Below are 20,353 nucleotides of genomic sequence, written 5' to 3'. Positions count from 1 at the left end.
ATAACAGAGGTGGGATGAGAAGAGGAAGGAGGGTGGTGGTATGGTGATTATGATGAGGACCGTAGAATACACTGTTTCTGTGCAATGCGTACGTGTACGCTTCACAGCACAGCACAGTCGTCTTTGCGGGCAAAGGTAGAAGTTGCTACAGTGCAGCTAGGAGACTGTCTATAGCTGTCATAATTTTTGCCGCTGTTAGATCCACTGGCGTATTTAAACCAGACAGTAGCAGCTGCAGACCGTCGATTATTTGTCGCAGCATAGCTTTGATGACAGAGTCCAATGGTGACAGCTAAGCGCAATGTCCTTGCTCGTGCTGACAGTCTAAGGCCCATGTGCGCAGCAGCAAGCATGGCCATACGTTCGATTCCAGGTTTGCACAGCTCTCTTAAAGCAATGGTCTGGAGAGATCTACTGATGCCGATTCAACTACCTTCTCTGCTGGACCTGCAGAATTGGAGCCAGGGAGCTCTCATTTGGACCTACAGCTTGTCCACACCGACGATGCAATGTACTACAACTGCCTGCATCACCATGGTTCTGCTTCCAGTTTTCTTAAAAGCCTGGTATAATTGTAATATCGACCAGACAATGTTGAGGCATGGTTTGAACTTTCTTTTTTTTTTAGAAAGTAATTACTGCAAGAACCCCAATGCCAAGCAGAAAGGTAAACTTACAAAGTTACATTTTGTTCAAGTTGATATACAAAGAAAGCTTGTAAATAAAAAAAAATTGAATTGATAAAATTGTAAAGTTTCATTATGAAAAAAAATTCCTGCACAAATTTGGCCAAAAGAAAAAGAAAAGGTTTTGGAAAATTTTTGCCACTTCACAGTAGTCCTGTGCCAGCTTTTAGTAACTGATCAACAGCCTGGGAAGTTCACCTAAGCAGCTAAAGCCTTGTTTCTGATGTTATAAAAAACTTCGGGGCCATGTTTAGTACAGAACCCAACTGAGTAGTTCATTTACTATTATGAATTAAGGGAGCATCACACTACCAATAAAATGACAGGAGATTCGTAAGCCAAAGCGAAAACAATTCTAACCGCATCTCACCAGCCCATTTCTTGCTTACATCTGCTTAATGTCAACTTATGCACCATTCTAATAGTCATTAATGCCACAAATGAAAACCTGTTTAATACGAATGTGAGGTACTAATGCCTACAGCAACAGCTGCTGTCCAAGGCGTCATAGTGAGGTCGGAGTAACGGCACGTGCCTTTCGAATTAGCGGATGCTTTGTATTACACAAAACAATGAGCGCAACGTTATCTTGCAGGAACACATGTTATTCATGGTTTTGCTATCTGCTGCATTGTAATGTGCTCCACAGTTCCCGCTTTTTTTAATCAGACACAACAGGGGGGGCCCCGACATCCTGTTCTTTCATTAACACCACAGCCCCTTCTCTCTCCTTTTTTTTTTTATCTCTACTGCGTACTCACGACATCAAAGGCTTGCAAAGCAAGTAAAGCTTACACTGCTTTTTGGCAATAATACTGCTAAGGAGTTGAAAAGAACTTGGCTCAACCATACAGCCAGAGCATATCTAGGGCCAGACACCCGCCACAGTAGCTTGGCAGCTATGATGGTGTGCTGCTGAGGATAAGTTTGTGGGTTTGGTCTACGCTACAGCAGCCACATTTTGATGGGGGCAGAATGCGAGAACACTTGTGTACTATGCATTGGGAGCACACTAAAAAAAAACCTAGGCGGCGAAATTTAATCCAGAATTTTTACAATGTCGTGCCTCATAACAATATCGTGATTTTGTTGCACAAAACTGCAGAATTCAATTTCATTTTTGTTACGCTCAGAGTTGTTGCTCACATTCCTTCTCTCTTACACGCGTTAAAAGAAAGAAAACATGGGGGCAACAGTGGCAGCTGGTTTAGCATAATCACAACTCTGAACAGAAGTGAAGCACATCCAACCTTCTTTTTCTTGGTCTCCTCAGAGTTACTGTGAAACATGTGAAGAGTGACAAGGTTGTAAGCCATTTTTGCAAGTAAAACATTTAAAAGATTGAAAGCATTTTGGTTTCTTTCAGGGCCAATTTATTCAATTATACAATTGAATAAATTTTCAAAGAGAGATTAACAAAAAGTATACATAGCAAAAGGAAAGTGCAAATCAGTTCTGCGGAAGCCCACAAGGTGAAGGAAAATACCTGAAAGGAAGAGAATTGGCATCCACCCAAACTGTAGCAGGAAGCTACAAAGGAAACCCATACAGGTTTCTCAAAAAGAAAGCCTCGCAGTTGAAGAAATGAGATACAATTCGGGCGGATGCTAATTTTCCCTTTCATGTACTTTTCTCCACCTTGCGGGCTTCTGCAGAACTGGTTTGCCATTTTCAGTCTCCCAATGCTTCAAGTTGTCAATTAATTCGCCCTCGCTCTGCGATCTGCTAGCCTCCTGGTTAGCTCATGGTTATCTCAGATGGTAGAGCGGCCACCCTGGAAAGAAAGGCATTGGTTCCGGCTTCAAGTCCTGAACCAGGACAAATTTTTCTACAACTGCGAGGCTTTCTTTCCGAGAAATCTGTATGGCTTTCCTTTGTAGCCTGTTGCTACAATTAGGGTGGATGCCAATTTTCCCCTTTCAGAGCAAAAGAAAGTGAAAACGATCAAATGTAGCTAAGCTCGTCCATTAGTAGTCTCTTTTATGGAGGAGCAGCAAACAAAACAATTAAAAAAAAAAACATCAAACCCTGAAGTTTTAGATGCCAATGCCACGATCTGATTATGATGCAGCATACCGTAGTGGGGGACTTCAGATTAATTTCGACCACTTATTTTGGGCATCTGGAATTCTTTATATGCCCATACAGTGCTCACAGAATGCAACACATCAATTTAAGGCTAACTAATGCGCATATTTTCATTTCCACTGGCTGCAGTTTGTGTCACATCAACGTTATCTTGGTGCATACACTTAGGTCGGAGTCTGCAGCACCTTTGGTGACCAGATTCCTAGCGACATGACATGGTACTCTCGAGCACTTTGCACATATGCAGGGTTTCACTAAATGCTCCCTGTCGCATTTCATTCCGTGAGCACTGTACAACTATATACATCAGCATTATTGTGTTTTGCACCCCCCCTCCCCCCGACTAAAATCAAGCCCTCAAACTCGAGCTCAATAGCACAACGCCGTAGTCATGGAGCTACCACAGTGAACAGCAATAAAAGAAATCTTAAGCATCATTATACGACTGGATGCATGCAGCATGACACAACAGTTCCGATACACAGTTCAAAGAGCAGACAGTAAAATTTAGACCAGCAGTTTCGATTGCCAATGAAACCAAAATAGGCTTCACATGTGATCTTTCAGAATGAAGGTCAGGATCTGGTCGAGATCACTCTTAAGAAGTGGCTTCTTGAAGGCAATGGGACTTGCAGCAGCACAGTGAGCAAATTGAGCTGAATTGATTAATTTATTTAATTAAGGGGTTTAACACCCAAGATTGTGGTGTTCAACATCCCACTGTAAGTAAATTCAAAACGTTGGGTGTTTTCTTTAGAGAAAATATTTCCTTGGATGGCCATGTTGGTCATACAGCATCAAAACTAATTGGCATCTTTAACCACCATAAATCGTAATGCTACTACATCGCAGTGTTTAATCATTATCTAAATTATCGTGTACTTGCGTGAGGGACAACAACATTCAGCAAAATTTTAAAAAACAACGTCCACTAAAAAACAGGGCCTTACAATTTAATACTAGATCTCCATTTGAATCATCAGCAGAGCCTATGCACAAAAAACTTGGTGTACTCTGCACCCCAAATATATATAATTATCAGCTTTGTAAATGCTTAATGAAAGAATGCATATGTCAAAATCAATTTTTGGCAAAACTGAGTGGACTACAACTTAAGGAATCTACGGGATATCAGAGAGGTAATCCTGAATGTCGGAAGGCGTCTGTACAAAGAACTAACTCTGCGATTCAAGCAATAATTTATTATCTCCCATTGCTCAACAACTACATTAGTCAAGGCACTGATTTATTAATGCTTGAAACAAACAAGCTTCATCAACTGTTTCTATAGCTATAGTGCTAGATTGCATTTTTATTTGTTTTGTTTCTTTTAGAAATGAACTGTTTAAAAACAACCATTTTGATAGATAAATTGGTTAGTTACTTTTGTGTACCACTTTCTAGTGAGTGGTTGTCTATATTTTCTTTGGCTTCCTTTGGCCTGTGAGCAGCCACTTCAACGTATTTGTATGCGTTGGTGGATTACTGTCATGTATGACTGCTGTTGCTTCGTTAAATGTGCGGCTTGTGCAATAAATATTCTTAAAAATTTTTGCTACTGTGCTAGTTACTATATTAGCAATTCTTCATGCACATTTTTACAATGTTTTTCTATCTGTATGCCTTGAATTTTGGGGAGGAGGGGGGGGAAAGAGTCTATCAAGCTGTTTCCAGGCTTCTTTCTCTGCCTCCTCCAAATGTATACATGGAAACTCAATAAACAAATAAACAAACAAACAAATAAATAAATAAATAAATAAAATGCACAGTGGTTTATAAAGGACACTGCCCTGGAGGACTCCGGATTCATTTTTACCACCTGGGGTTCTTTGGTGCGCATCTAAATCTAAATAAGCAAACGAGCATTTTTGCATTCCAGCTATGTCAGAATGCAACTGCCATGGCCAAGAATCGAACCTGTGACCTCGTGCCCAGCAGTGTAATGTTAAAGCAAGTGAGCCAGCGCAGCAAGATAAGTTGAGTCAGACTTCCACTGAAACAGCTCACCAAATGACCTCCCCACAGTTGTCCTACAATTTTTTCTAGAAAAGCATAGCTGACAACCAGGACTCAAGCAGTCAGAGGGCACGAGCTGCAAACGCACAGCTGCAAAATAACAACTGCGCTCGATGCATGGCGAAGCAGACAAGGTCGGCACTGTACAGCAGCTGTTTCGAGATGCCTTTTTATCTCATATTGTATTCAGACGGACAAACAGGATGAGAGAAGAGCACGTTGAGAGAAAGAGGAAATAACATGGGCACAACAGTAACAAGTGGGTGTCCTAGAAAATAATCATGAAGCAAGAAAAAAGGAATAGAGGGGCGCTATGAACTACAGGAGTTCAAGCCAGAGACACAAAACTACAGAAAAGAAAAAAGTTTCATTCCCTTGCAAACAAGAGCTTTTGAGCTGTAGCTTTCTGTTGACTTTTTCATAGAAAGTCTATTAAATATCAAACCTCTTGTTTCTTAATGTGGTTGTGACTAACAAAACAATGTTGTTGATCTTAACCTGGTGACTGCTAAATGCACCTTCCAGATAGACATATGTAAATTTAATCTGAATTAAGTGAGTCACCTTAATGGCATTATTTGAGGTAATTATATATGAAAGCTGTGATGCAACGATATGAATGAGAATCTCTGGTTATCCTAGGAGTACTCGTGCACAATATCCATGTCGATGAGTTTCTTTTTTTCTTTTTTAATCCTTGTTACAATCACACTCATTTGCTTAAGACGACCTTCAGCTAACAGTTCCTCATTTCCTTTGTTCCCTAGACCTCAGTCGCTCTTATTTTACCTTCACTGAGTGCTCAAGTGAGAGGTGCAAAGGCAGATGGAGACTTCATGTTTTCAACAGCGGTCGACAATCCTTGTTTAACCAATGTTAAGCACTGTCTTGTCTGGACGCTACAGATTGCTGCAGACAAGTGCTTTTTAACTACTCAGGTCACTGCCTTGCTAATATTGATCACATTGTGAATGTGGCAGTCAGCTGAATGTCACCTACTACATCCTCTACACCTGAATCATGGTTATCCAATTAAAGGGACACTCAAGAGAAACACTAATCAAGCTGAATTGTTTGTTTGCACTTCTGAGAAATGAGAGTAAAACATGGTTTGTGATGCCACAACTAGATTTCAGAATCAGGCAAATAAGCTTTGCCTGATTACCAGTTGATTATTAAAGAAGAAATCTAAGTTTATTCAGAAATTTGGAAAAATTCAATTTGAAAACTGACAGTCCTTTCTTTTTCTAGCAGAAAAAAAATTATAGTGCAAATATGAGATGGGACTATGGAATGCGTGGTGCCAGAGAATAATATCGCTGAATGGTTTTGATGCAACACTAAATTCCCAGTAACAGTTATAGCTGGCTCTCCACAAGGGAGAGGCTTACGAATAACATACACAAATAGCTTGCACATGGTAAAGGGAACATGGCATATCCTGAGAATACTGTTAGTAGCACTCCACGTGCACCGAATCGAGCTGTTTTGTCCACAGGGTGGACTACGCCTGCTAACTCTGGGACCACGGTTCCTGAAGCTCCAGACTAAGCACAGTAAAGCACACGGTGTCACTCACACTGAACAACTGCTGTAGTTTCCCACAAACAATTGCAACAAAAACAGGTTTTTTTTGCATGTGACCAGCCTGTCCAGTATGAAGGTACCTTGGTCTGGACCTGGCCCTAAGCTGTAGACAAAGGGAGTCTGAGTGGTACAAGAACTTGTGCCTTATTCTGGGTTGGGTAAAGGCACTGAGGTTAAGCCTGAGCCCATGAAGAGCTATGCATATGCACTCGTTAAGCAAACCATGTATAGAGAGCTATTACATGGTAGTCTGCTGCTTACATGCTGCCTTGCACTACAATTGTAGTGGCTCAACTTTTATTCTTCTTGCTCGGTAAAAACATGGAGAATTCACAGTACCAAAAATGAGTACCCTACCTGTGCCGCCTGATTTAGCATGTGACTTAAACGTCCTCTAACACTGTGTATGAACGTTATTCGAGACTACTCAGCTTCAAAAGACGTTTGACCTGCAGCGATAGCTCAGGAGCAATGGTTTTGTTACTGAGCGATAGGTAGCAGTGGGTCCGATTATCAGCTGCATCCCGGCACAAGTAAAATGTAAGAATGGTCGTGAATTTAATATTTAGGTGCATATTAATGAACCACTGGTAGTCAAACCTTATCTGGGACCTTCCACTATGGCGTCACTCACAGCCTGGTGCTGCTTTAGAATATTAGATTCCATTGATAAGAAAACCCTGGACATTTCAAGTGAGCGATGTTCCTTGTCAAGCATGCATCAAATTAAGAGTTGCACAGCAAAATGATGTTAATGACAGCAGTATGTTGGCTGTACACATTCTCAGAGTTATAAATTTAACTTCAAGCTCTATTTCAGAATCTTTAACCACAGCAGCAGGAAAGTTACTTCCAGTAAATTTATTAACAACACACATACGAAATTGACACAATATGTCAAATTTATTTTAAAAACTTGCACCTTAACCGGATTAGGTGACAAAGTTCTCCATATGAGAAATATGGAAATGTAAAGGCAGGCTGGAAGATAATGCAAACAGGACAATGAGAACCAGCATAATATCTTTCATGCATAACTGAAGCTGTGGTGTTGAATTTTCTGGCAAATGGCTGCTTTGCAGCTTCGGTTGCACACGAAAACAATGTGGAAACACTAACACATGGTATAGTTTACTCTTTCACGATTTCATTTCACTTCAGCTTGCCTCATATCAAAATGAACTTAATCTGTGCTTCTGGCGACACACTTAACATCCCATGAAATTAAGACAAAAAATTTAAATGTATTAAAACATCATTTAACAAAAACAATTATTCACAACTAGGTGATTTATATTGTGCCTCAGTTCATTGTGAACTTGTGTCTGATGGTCTTCAATGGAGCAAGTGTATCTGAGGTTGACAATTCTAAGGCTAGCATTATTGAAGTCCACATGTCTATCAGACTGAATTGGTTTTAAAGAGGCGCCACGACACCATCCAGCACCAAAGAAGAAGATAAGCGAATGGTGTCAGGTCCAGGAACTCAACCCATCACGTTTTTCTTCGCCTGTATTAGTTGGTGCCTCTTCTGCATAGTGCATCAACTACATAAAGAGCAGTTAGTTAACTCACACAGTGTTACTCGCTAACTGATTAAAAGATGATGCAACATTCACTTACATTTATCGAAGTCACTAGTATGGCATAATAATTTCATGAATGAAAATTTGTCGACCTGAGAACTCATGTGCAATAGGAAACGCTGGTCATTACAAGCCACAAGAAATAAGCACCTGATCTGTGTCCTTGAGTATCTGGATGTTTTTTTGTCACCTAGCCTGCCTACACAACAAAACAGGCCATTGAGGAAGGAAGGTTAATCATGCAATTAGAATAGAGGTTATCCTGGCCCGCACCTATCAAGTGAAGGATGAGCAAGAGAATGTTTTCGAAAGTGGGAATAGTGTGCTATAGGAGTCTGGCCCATCGCAAGCACACTGTTCACAGAGAACTAAGACCTGCAGAGTTAACTACACACACACTGGTATTCCTCATATGGCAGAAAACGCTTCACGAATGTTTCTTAGCACTGTTCCATTTACTGTCTTGCTACAAGAGATGGTCGGCGGGACAAACTCCGCATTTCCGCATGCCCAGCTGGTCGACCTACCGCCGCGGCATTGTGATGTGAGACAATAATCGGAGGACGGTTATGCGTATCGCGGTGGCTCACGGAACAGCTCATATCGGTCTATATGACTCATTTTATCGCCTCACTTTAGCAGACATGCGCGTTCCAGCTGCCACCGGCTGACCATATGAGTCCGCGAACCGTTATGAAACCGGTTTCCGTCTTGGAGCAACCGCGGCACTGAGCTTCGGTACAAGAGCACGTCCGCGCTCGCGAGCGCGGAACTTGTGGATGCTTACACGTGACGATCGGTTTGCAGTTCATTCTGGGCACGGCCATGCATCCCAGGGCAGGGTCACAGCGTTGGAAGAGCGCTTTCTGCTAGCCGCGGAGCCAGCGGACACTGCATCTTGGAGGAGGCGGTGACGGAACGCCGCCGCACCACCGACAGCGAATTGCGATCGCGTGTCGTCGATGGTCCGCGTTGCTAGTTGCCGGCTTTCGTCCGGCTGCTTATGCATCCGATTTCGGGGTCCCGCCGGTACGCGCTACACCACCTCCTTAACTAACGTAGAAGCGTCATAACGCATTACTTTACACCACAGCAGAGGCTTCCACTTTCGATGCACGATCAGCCGCTCTAGTAACGGCTAACGGCCTGCGTTGGCTCACGCTGGCCTTTTGGATTCCGAAATCCAAAACTAGATAATTACGAAGCCAAGACAAACCAAATTTGCAGAAAAGATTTTTTTTTTTTTTTAAGGTAGCAGAGAAATAGAGTGGCAAAAAAGCTGCATGAAAAATAACTTTTAACTTCCTCTGACATAGCAGCGAGGTGCATTGTGCGTACGTGCCGGTAGCACCTGATGCTGCCCGACAAGGCACCGTATTCAACAACAAAAAACTGTGCGATAAGGTAGCTAGAGGGCCGAGCAGCGGCGTTTGTACTTCCGAGCAGAGGAGCTATCAAGTGCAAGATCTCGCGCTGTGGCGGTGTCTTCTGTGTCTACGCGGCTTAAATGAAATATCCACATAAAGAAGTCGCGCCGGATGCTACGAGAAAACGTATTATTCTATGGAAAGGTGGCAAACGAGCGGCCCCTTGCACTCTGCTTTATTTGCACAGCCCAGCATGTGTGCAACGCAACTTTGCAGTCGCGAACTACCGGATGGCACGCGCCCCTTTATTGCTCAAGTAGTATGCAAGCGCTCTTAGACGCATGTGACGCGCGAGCATCTACCGCCCCCAGCCAAAGCCCTGCCGCTCGACGGCCGCAGGAAACGGGCGTTCCGCTTTTGGAGCCACGCAAGCGCCTTCTCAAGCGCTCTTCCCCCGCTTTCCTTCGCCCGCCTTCCTTCTCTCTCTTTACAGAAACGGCTGCCGTGGCCGTGTAGGAATTCGAATATTACTGATACTACTTGTGAAATCCATCACCAGGCTGGGACAAAAGTGAATACACGGTATACTTGAGGTGAGCTTTAGAACCGCCCTGGCGATGGGGTTTTTGTTGCAGCTGTTGCGGTGCCAGTCATATATGCGCGCTTGCTGCTCTGACTTCCATGCCCCCGGCTGCGCCAACTACCGTGTGTCCTCGATGGCACCAAAAGAGTCAAACCTTCGATATGCTCTGCAGCGTGTTCCGTGACCACGGCTTGACCTTGTGTTGCACGCTTATGAACGGCGAGGTTACTAATGCGTGGTCTGCGTAGTTGTTAGCTTCCAAGGTCGCGGTTGGCCTTTTGTTGCGCAAGTACGCACTTAACGACGCGCTGCGGCGTCGTTAGGGCGACGCCATGTTGAATGCGTACGCAGTGTTTTTCCTAGAGTCCATACCGTTGTGAAACCAAAAGATACGCCGATGAGTGCGCCTTGCCGCCAAGTGGTTGCGTTAGGTTTCTCAAGTTGGGTGTCGTTGCAATCCAACGCGGCTGGCTCAGTGTTACCGGTTTGGACAGGGTCCGCTATCGTCGCGCAGAAGGCAGCCACGATGGATAAGCCTACAGCCAGTGGTAGTACATGTACGGGAAACCAGCGTGCATTATCAGTGACGCGGCGGTAGAATGAAGTTCTCCGATAGCCATTCACTGCTTCGTTCGGCGTCCCGACTGTGGCACATTGAGGCTGTTGATGTTTTCAATGGTAAGCAAGCAAGCTTTTTTCCACGGGACCGCTTTCTCGTGGCTATTCCGCCTATATTCCGGATATGTTTCGTACTGCTAGTGTCCAGTGTATCATTTTTCTTTAAGAAGAAACCATCCGTAGCGCATGTTTCAAATATTTTAGGTCTATTGGCAAGCATTATCGGGTTGATTTCCATGCGTTCAGAGTGTATTGGTTCTGACCTCTTTTTGGATGTTGCTGTCGATTTTTTCTGTTGGGGTACACTCGCAAGCATACAGACTGAAGGCTGAATTAATCTGCCGGTAGCGTTTTCCTGTGTAGTTGCCGACAGCAGTGCCACCGCGAGTCGCCCTTTCTCGGTACATAGGAGACTATGCTCGGTGTTTCGGAATGTCGAAGCAGCCCCGTAAGTAGCAGTGGTGTACAAGTGGGCGTTTCCGCCAGCTATTCAAGCACAACAGTTTTGACGATTATTTTGGCTGCGAACTCGTTTCATTTGTATTTTGTTAAAGACGGCTGAAGAGGCCGGCCAGCTTCTAAAACTAATGTTCCCGACGTGCTGTACACGGACGCTGCGAGTCTTAGTACGGCATAGCTGTTTTATTGCTTTAATTTGTATTTAGATAGGGTGCCGCTTGATCTATGCTGCAGTGATAGTTCACGAACACCCGCGTGCCGCCTAGAACTTGCCGAAGTGCGGAGTCAGTAGAATAAACAAATTGAACGTGTGAATGAAGCGATGACTGTAGCAGAATATGTTTCCACAGGGCGGATGAACGATGTTTGTCGGTCGGCGATGCCCAGCGCCTTTATCTCTGCGATTAGTTGTGGGCTTCCGGTTAAGAAATGTGGGCGCCCTCTTTTTTTGACAGCCAATAAGCACCATTGCCGCGTGTATTTAATCTGGACTCCATTTATCCGCATCTGGCCAATAAATAGTGGCCCGCTAACGCTACAAAAGTGTGTTGCGAAATAAATGTACTCGTACGCGAAGTTGCTCACCTTCCGAACTCATTTCCGCCTGACTGGTGTGTGAAGTTTAGGATTGTAGGTTTCATAATTGGGCTAAACCGTAAGGTATTTAAACAGTAAGGTATTGTGATCTTCATATTTAAAAGCACAATTTGGTATGTCCGTGCTTTTCGTCAACTCAACAGGCCACAAGCTCGTCACTAAAAATATTTCCTCAACTTGCCTCAGTGTTGCTATTTTACTCGTGATTGCGCCTGCATCATTTCCTTGTGGAGTGGTTGGCTTTTCTTCCCGCCATAAGGAAATAGCAGCTCGTGGCGCAGCATAACGACGTTGGTAGGAAAGTCTGGAAATGACTTTTGCATAAAGTGACTCTTATTTACAATCAAGTTCGATATTTATGTGCCTGAGAATGCACAGCTTCCCTTGCCATGACAGATGGTATGAAGAATTGGTCCTTTGCTTGCCTATACCTCTCAATAGTAGTGCCAGGGATAGGGGTTGTTAGTCTAACCAAGAAATGGCGCCATGTCAGTGGTGATTGTTGGAGCATCCAGGCAAAAAGTTCTGCCGCACAGATGTATGCATATACGATAACATATCAGTGAGAGACTAGACGCAGCGTGCCACTTTCCTTTGATGCCAGTCTTAATCTGACATGTTGTTTGCAGACATAGTTTGCTCTTGCCACTGCCTCAGTTGTCTGTTCTCCGTCATGGAGACTAGGGTGGAAGTTTCTTGCTAAAAGCAAGTGTCAGAGCGGCAGATGGTGTACACATGGATGAATTAAGTGTAAGATAGGTTCCCCCTAAACTCGTGAATTTTATTAGGTTGTCTAGCACTGTGGTTTTATGGCCATAAAGGCAGCATTCTGATTGAGTAAAGAAAAGACAGGCTTTTATTTTTTTAAACAACTTATTAGAGGTACCTTTTGAGATCTATGTAGCAGTTACATTTGATGCATTCATAGCTCTGTTCCTCGTATGTTTCTGTGTGCCTGCTGGGGAGAATAAATGCGAGGTTGTCATTTGCATGAGCCTGTCATCTCTTGTCACCTTAAACTATGTTAAATCTTCAAACTGATTATTTCATGCACGAGTCATTTAGGGAGCTGCATGTGGCTTGGATAATATATGCAACTTCTCTATATTTTTTCAATAGATAGGTTTTAAAAAAAAAAAATCCTATACATGCTTGGTTGTAACAGTGAAACGATGAGAGCACAGTGCAGAGCAGGGGAAAATAATTTTTCTTCTGTGAAACCACTCATGGCAAAAATTGGATGAGAGAAACCAACAAAATGAGACCAGTTTGTAAAAGCAGATAATCATTTTCCTTTGCCTAATTTTATAAAAAGCAGAGCCTTCTGTCTGGAAAGTGGACAGCCATACTGTCATCCCTAGCTGCTTCTACACGCATATGGATGCCTTTCCCTTACAGACCTAGCATAAAGCTACTGCTAGAAACTTGTAGAAATTCTAGTCTGCTTTACTTAAAGAATGTCAATGCTAGTCATTAATGCCTAGAGGTCACATCAAAGCCAATGTGGTTTTCTTTTTTTTGTGTGTGTGCTTTTGATGGCGTAGCCAAACATTGTCTTTATGACCAAGCTGACAAAAATGCCGGACTTTTATGTTGAAAAGATGCCATGGCATCACTATGGTGTTGGACATCATTTTGGGCAGTGAATAGCCTGTGTCACAGCTTCCGATCCTTTTGGAGGACTACTGATGTTATTTTCGACTTTATTCATTTTCTTTTTTCTAAATGGAGGCCCTAGATTTTAAAACCCTAGTAGAAATACTGGGGCAAGCCTCGGAGTGCCTTAAATGTTAGTACTTGAAGATATACTATGATAACTTTTCTACAAACCAGTTTCAGTTTGGTTTCCCAGGAAGTGTTAGTGTCGTGACATCATAAAGCATGTGGGACCAGAACATTGCGACGTTCTGGCAATGGCTTACACTCGCTTGGTCATCTGCTATGCCGCAACATCGATCTACAAAAAGAAACTAAAGGTAGAAAATTTTATGTCAGCGTTCCCTTTAGAAATTTGTCAGGGAAGAACACATCATATTTCTTTTCTATCATATTCGACCTGTTGTATCTATATTTGCTAAACTTTCTGGGCTGGTCTTTTGAGGCAGATGCGGTGATAAAAAGAAATTGACCAAGTAGAACTCTGAATAATTGAAGCATTGCGAATTTACTGGCAGAGCCTTGATAAAAACCTTGCCCTGGCTGATACATATATCATTGCACCTGGGCATTCAAATCACACGTAACAGTGTTGCTCAAAAGTTGCTCGAAAGACTTGTGCTTGGCTACACCTACTTAGTGTTGTTTCCCAAGCTTTCGTTTGACTACAGTGTTCCAGGGTGTTTTTCTGTTCCTTTGTCTGACTGCTGTCAAACAGAAGAGCTAGAAATAGCCACAATGGCTGTTCTGTGGGCAAACTCAAAGGCAGTGTAGCAGTCTGCAAACAGCTACCAAAGTTGCAAATCGGGAGGCTTATGTGCGTTGCGTCAAAAAACAATAAAAGAAACAGTTGTAGACACTCCCTAAAGGAAAGCTGCGAGTGCTGCCCAAAACAGCAATAAGTGGCCCAACAATAATGGTGATGACGGTGATGACTTCATTATCGCTTCATCCTTCATGACAGCTCATTCATCATAGATCAGGGGTTAAGTCTTGGGTGGGGAAAGGTATTTTTTTCTGATGGCTTCTCTCGGGGAAACATGATAGCAGACTCCAATGATAGTGATAATGATGATTGCTGCAAGAAATGCTGCAAAGACTGGAGGAACTAACAGTAGCAGCTGCGGCTTTAAATAAAGTCTAGTGCTTGTTAAAAAGTCTTTGCCTTTTATGTGTGCACATGCATAGTCATTAGAAGGTGTGGGAATAATGCTGGGCATGTATAACTTAAATTTATTCCCATCTGTTTTTCTAAATCCACCATTAGTCCGTGATATGTCAAAATGGCTCAGGTTCTACCCATATGGGCGTGGCACCCGCCCATATGGGCTGGACCTGAACCATTCAGACTTGCCATGGAGGGCTAATGGCAGATTTGGAATAAAAATAGATTGGAATAGTTTTACATTATACTGACCATGAAGCGTGAACTTGCTACATTGCATATGCAGCTGAGGGTTATTTTTTTATGACCATATTAGTAGGCTAGCTCCCATGTGCTGGGAATATCTGCATGCTAGCAATAATGGCAGGAATCGCATCTCGGGAAAATTACAATAGGGCCAACAGGTACTTAGGCAAGCAGCCAGATGCAAGAGTTCTCGATTGTTGATTTCTTGTTAGTTGAATTAATTTTGTAACTTCATCGACATTAAATTTCATGGGATAGCTGTGTGGGTTGTTTGCAGAAGCAATTTTGTTTTTGCAGATTCATAGGCCTTCCACAAAAGCAGTTAAAATTGGGTCCACACATAAAGTAGGTAATTTGCAGCATGCCTTAGTGCTGCTACATTTGTACTGTATGAAAATTACTTGATAGTGATAGTCTGTGCATGGGAAAAATAGTGCATCATATTTCAGTATTCTGCAAAAGTACTTCAGCCTGAGAGTGCTTAATGTTAGATAAAAGCTTCGCCCACCTCAGTTGTTTTCATCAGTTTACCTCAAAAGATTTGAGCATCAGGATCTGGTTTATGGTCCCAAAGTGAAGTCAGCAGCTTATAAAAAGATATGGGAGCTAGATTATTATGGCAGCTCGCATGTCATGAAGTAATGCAAAATGTTCACGTGACACATGCCTTACAGATGGTGATATCACTTTTCATTTAGTAAAATAGTACAGATGCGTTTTAGTTCACACACAAAAAAAATGCATAAAGTGGGGCACTGTGAGTGACACAGAAAAAACAGCCCCCGTGCACATTGAAAAAATATACTACTGTACAGTGTGATGTTCTGAGCATTCTACACTGCAGATTTTTCCTGTACGTTACTCATTTCATGCACTTAGTCTGTAAGTTTGTAGTGCGGAAGTGGAGTGTTCCATTCATTCACACTTGTTCTGGAGCACAGTTTCATGTCATTATTTGGTTATTTAGTATGTGCTGTTCTGGGAAACAATTATTGATTCCTTTTGTTTAATTGTTGATTGATATAGTAATCCTACCAACTACTGTCTTTTCCAAAGTTTAGGCCCTTCAGATGGATTGTCCAGAATCATTTTGTGGGAAGTTCTGGGATAAGGCATAACTGGTATCACTGTTATAAAATTGGTGTTTTGAAAAATTGCTACAGAAAAAAACTTGTCCAATTTGCTGGTGCAGGGCTGCCAGCAGGCATTGCAGTTTTATTTCTGATGAACAGAAGAAAAAAGTTTGCATACAATGTCACGCAGAGTGCTTTGACCATATGCTGCTCCTATCATAGAAAAAAACAATGCATAGGATGCCGCACACAGTCCTGATGCTTCTGCTATGGAATAGTTTGCTTACTAGTATATTAAAAAAGTTACATATTATTGGTGGAACCTGCGGATTGCTCAGAATAGATCTTAAAGGGCCCCTCACCAGGTCTGGCCATTTTGAGCTGACAATTGCCCCCGAAGCTTACACGGAGCAAAACATCATTGCTACACAGGATTCGGCTCGGCGTTGCTTTCACCCGTCGCTACGCACACCTCATTGGCCAATCGAACAGCCCTGATTGTGTACACTGCCAGTTGCCCGAAACACTGCAGCATGTACTGTGCGACTGCCCAGCATATATGCTGGAGCGAAGGACGTTAGACAGTTTCTTAGCCGGCGTTGACAGGCAACTACTGTCGGAGGAAGCTATCCTCGGCCCATGGCCTGACACTGCAATTTCAATGCGTGCAACAAAAGTATTGTTGAAGTTCCTGCAGGACACCAAGCTCGACGAGCGGCTCTAGCGAGGCAACTGTCTCATGTACATAAGCACTCACCACTTCTCTTATCATCATCATCCATTCCAATACTTTCACTCCCCTTCCCTCTTCCCCAGTGCAGAGTAGCAGACTAGAGCGCACTAGCTCAGGTCGACCTCTCTGTCTTTCCTATCAATAAATTCTATTCATTCATTCATTGAGCTGACAAGAACAGAGCATGCATTGCGCTATGACAATCGTTTCTGTGAAGTATTACATCGCTACGCGCCGCGGAAAGGCCCGAAATTTCAATCCAAATGCCGTTTTCCTCTTCACTCGCACCGAATCCGCCCGGAGAGGGACGGGGACATAGTTGGGCTCCTGTGCCTACGTAATCGTTCGCAGTGTGACGTCGCTTGTGGTGACATGTGACTGAGAATTATACAAGGAAACATCTGTTATCTGTGCGATCTGTTGCTTGAATTGACGAATTGAAGTTTACAGAAATAATAAAACACACAAGCAGAATGTGTGCATGTTTTTTGTTTTACTTCGCACTGAAGCAAGAGAAATGTACTTCCGCTTCATCTGCTTGTTCCCACGGACGTGCGGTCATGTGCGCAGGTACCAAAACTATGTCATTTTCTACTGTGTCCCAGCGCGTGATTACGCTCTGCGATCCACTTGTTCTGCCTCAGTATTCGTGTAGCGCTGAACTATACCGCTAGTCATATTTCCTTGTGCACAGCGAGGAAAATCGTGCGCTGTGTGTCCCAGCGCGTGATTACGCTCTGCGATCCACTTGTTCTGCCTCAGTATTCGTGTAGCACTGAACTATACCGCTAGTCATATTTCCTTGTGCACAGCGAGGAAAATCGTGCGCTGCGCGAACGAGACAACAGCTCACACGCGACGCCATCGGCAGAAATGCGTAGTGCCGTAAAAAGAAAAACAAGATGAAGGCGGGGCCTGTGATGTATGCGTCACGCTCCTCAAGGTCCAGTATGGGAGAACGCAGGGAAGGAATTTTGCTTGCTTAGGCTAGAGGAAGCAAGTGGAGAGAGCGTCTTGATTGACAGTGGAGCCCGCCTGCTGAAATCATGGGTTTGCGGCACTGAAATGTTTCTATCTCGGCTGTTAATGAGCCGATTTGAAAATTGTTTGCGGCAGAATGCTCCCTAGAGGACACGTAACAACTTCGAGTGTATAACCTATGGGACCTGGTGAGGGAGGGGCCCTTTAAGGCTGATAGTTTACTGATGTTGGGAGATGAATGGAAATATGATTCTGTGGACCCTTCTAGAATGCCATTTCAGATTGATTACTGAAATGTTGTACATTTGAGCAAGTACAAAACTAGTAGCACGATAGTGTCCCAAAGTTATAAGCAGTCAAGTCAGTACAGTGCTACCAGGCATTGCAGTTTTATTTCTGTTGAAAGAAAGAAAAAAAAAGTTTGCATTGAATGTCGCACACAGATCGTTTGACCATAAGCTGGACTCCCATCATGGAAAATTTTCACTTGACCGTCTCCATAGCATCGGGCATGTAATGGCGAGCTGTGTATGTGGAGCGCCTAAAGAGCACGGTCACAGCAGCCATTGTCTGAAGCTGTTGAGTTGGCAGGCTGCCCTCCCTTAGTGCAAACACCTAGTCTGCATCTGTTTACCTCTATGAAAGATGGACTGTCTCGTGCTTGTTGACTGATAAGAGAGTTTGGCAGACCTAGAACCAACTCTGGCAGCCGTCACCAACAAACAGGTTGCAAGCACTTGTGGGGCAGATTTCACATGACTGCTGCTTGCTTTGGGGCTGAGCCACCATGGAGGATAGGGTCTGTGCTGACGATTGATCTGGAAGCTTGGCAAATTTCAACGTCACTGTCAGCTCTATAATGTGCTGCATGACAAATGCATTTTCTAGTGACACCCCAGTTACTCAGTTCTTGTGTCAGCTGACTTGCCAAGTGGCAAATTTATTATTATTGGACGACGCTGTATCATACTGGAAGGTAACACGCCATGCTGACAGACGGTGCACAAGAATGGACATACACATCACTTTTCAAAGCTCTATTACTCAAGTACTTGTTGCCACCAGTGGCAGTTAAAATATTTAATAATTTAGTAATGTAAAGTTTAATAGATTTAATAAGACCATTCATTGCATCTTCTGCAATTCACGAGCTCAGGCTGCTTGTTCACTGCAGAGGAAGCTAGATGAAAACTGTTATGCAGATACCATGCACTGTTCGAATCTGTGTACACAAAGCTTTCATGAGCCAGCATGACGTAATGACTTATTATGACAAGAGGTGCACTGCCATGATGTACCTCGCAGCGCAATCGGAAGTTTCATTCAGCATCAAAACTCGTTGAATTCCAAGACACGACAGGCTCGACCTTGTAGGAACTCGCCACAGTACGATGAGAGACACGCAGCAAATTTAGGCAACGAATGCATCCCATAATTTCCTTTCAGTGTCAGCTAGAAGATGCATGCCCTCACTTTTTAGAAGTAAATTCTTGCTGATTGACGTGGCCTAATGCACCCAAAGGGCTGGTTTGCATGCGAGAAATCCTTGATTGTGTTTACTCCGCCTTTTTAGCCATACCTCTGTTGCCTAATGGTTAGAGAGTAAGGCTTGCATACTGGGGGAACCATGTTTGAAATAAACCATTGAATTGTAATTTATGTATGTATATATACAGGATGTCCAACATAACTTGTGCCAAAATCGTAAAATGTGAGAGTGCCACGTAGCTGGACAGGACCAAGGTAATGTTTGCTTTTGCTTGGAGCAAGTTAGACTATAGTTGTATTTTGTCTAATTAAATAATTAGCCATTAATAATTAATTTCTAAAATATTATAATTGACAAAATTGTCAATCGGAAAATTGTAGGCCATAAAAAATTCGCAATCCATCTTTCTGTTGCTCAATACATGCTATAAAAGTTTTTGCAAGTGTTAAAGAAAGCCTGCACAATACGGAAAAGTGTGACGCAACTAATAGCACGGCACTTTCCATGTGATTGTGCTTTCTTCTTTCAAAAGTATGATGCACATCTAAATACATTGAAGGTTCCATATCCCTTGTGTCAGGGGCACACACACAGTGAACCAAGTTGCCTACTAGGCTAGATGGCAGCTAGTAGCATGTTGTCTACTCAAGCACCTACTAAGTGACCGGAGTTATACACTATTTCCACGAATGTATCCTGCAAGGAAACTGCATATACCCAGTGGTACAATTTCTCTACTCTGCAAGATAGCCAGTGCGTTCCCAGTGGCCCAAGTTGTCTATATATCGCAAATATATTTGCCAAGGAAACGATGACAAATACCAAACCCTGAAGGAGAGCCAATGAAAATTTTGCTGTAAGAACTGCTTGTTTAAATTTATCGGAAAGTGAGAATCCGCAGTGAAGCCTGTCTTCGCTCTTGATTCTTAAATCTTCCACCTGGCATAAAGCCCGGAGAGTAGTTTAATGTGATGAAGCCTTAACACATCTTTAGTCTTTTTTTTTTTACACCCAAAAGTAACAATGTGAAATTAAAACAAAATTTCGCATAAGAAGGGAACCAGAAGGTGCAGCCAGAACCGTACAGCTGATAAGTTTGATGTACATGTTTTTTTGTTTCCATGTTGTTATTTTGTGTGTCTGTTTTGAAACCTTTCTGCTGTGTTTGTAGAAAATTAGTTTGATGTCACGTTGACTATAGCAAATCTATTTAGTCTTGCATTTCTAGTTAGGCAAATAAAATATATTGCCAGTTCATATTCTTTACCTGTATAAAATTGCATTACGCACTGCAAAATTTTGTAGTGCATAGTGTGGAAGTTGGTCTATTTCAAATTGTGTCCGAAAAAAATTTGTTTCAGGCGATTCAAAATTTCAGGAAATTTTGCATCTACATGTGAGGCACATAAGGGATGCCACAAAG

The 20,353-nt window shown here is 42.9% G+C and overlaps 2 protein-coding genes across 7 annotated transcripts in view; one reads left to right on the top strand and one right to left on the bottom strand.

Moving 5' to 3' along the window:
• The window catches only part of SIDL (SIDL trafficking protein particle complex subunit 10), a 108,286-nt gene extending 99,127 nt beyond the window's left edge, over positions 1 to 9,159 (bottom strand). The window contains exon 1 of one of the 3 annotated variants that reach the window (XM_075695369.1): positions 8,751 to 9,159. In XM_075695369.1, coding sequence (XP_075551484.1) covers positions 8,751 to 8,790 — 40 coding nt within the window. In that variant the 5' untranslated portion in view covers positions 8,791 to 9,159. The remainder of the gene's footprint in view (positions 1 to 8,750) is intronic. The other 2 variants (XM_075695368.1, XM_075695370.1) reach the window with 2 other exon arrangements.
• Positions 9,160 to 9,410: 251 nt separating this feature from the next.
• The window catches only part of LOC142584976 (putative inhibitor of apoptosis), a 63,588-nt gene continuing 52,645 nt past the window's right edge, over positions 9,411 to 20,353 (top strand). For 2 of the 4 annotated variants that reach the window (XM_075695373.1, XM_075695376.1), the window contains exon 1: positions 10,204 to 10,591. In XM_075695373.1, the coding sequence (XP_075551488.1) occupies positions 10,580 to 10,591 (12 nt within the window). In that variant the 5' untranslated portion in view covers positions 10,204 to 10,579. Of the gene's footprint in view, positions 9,924 to 10,203; positions 10,592 to 10,931; positions 10,980 to 20,353 lie in introns of those variants that run through there. The other 2 variants (XM_075695375.1, XM_075695372.1) reach the window with 2 other exon arrangements.

Source organism: Dermacentor variabilis, chromosome 6 (genome assembly GCF_050947875.1).
Source record: "Dermacentor variabilis isolate Ectoservices chromosome 6, ASM5094787v1, whole genome shotgun sequence".
In the NCBI taxonomy this organism is placed as follows: Eukaryota; Metazoa; Arthropoda; class Arachnida; order Ixodida; family Ixodidae; genus Dermacentor; species Dermacentor variabilis.
Note: the sequence above shows the minus strand (reverse complement) of the source record. Positions and strands in the feature narration are given on the sequence as shown.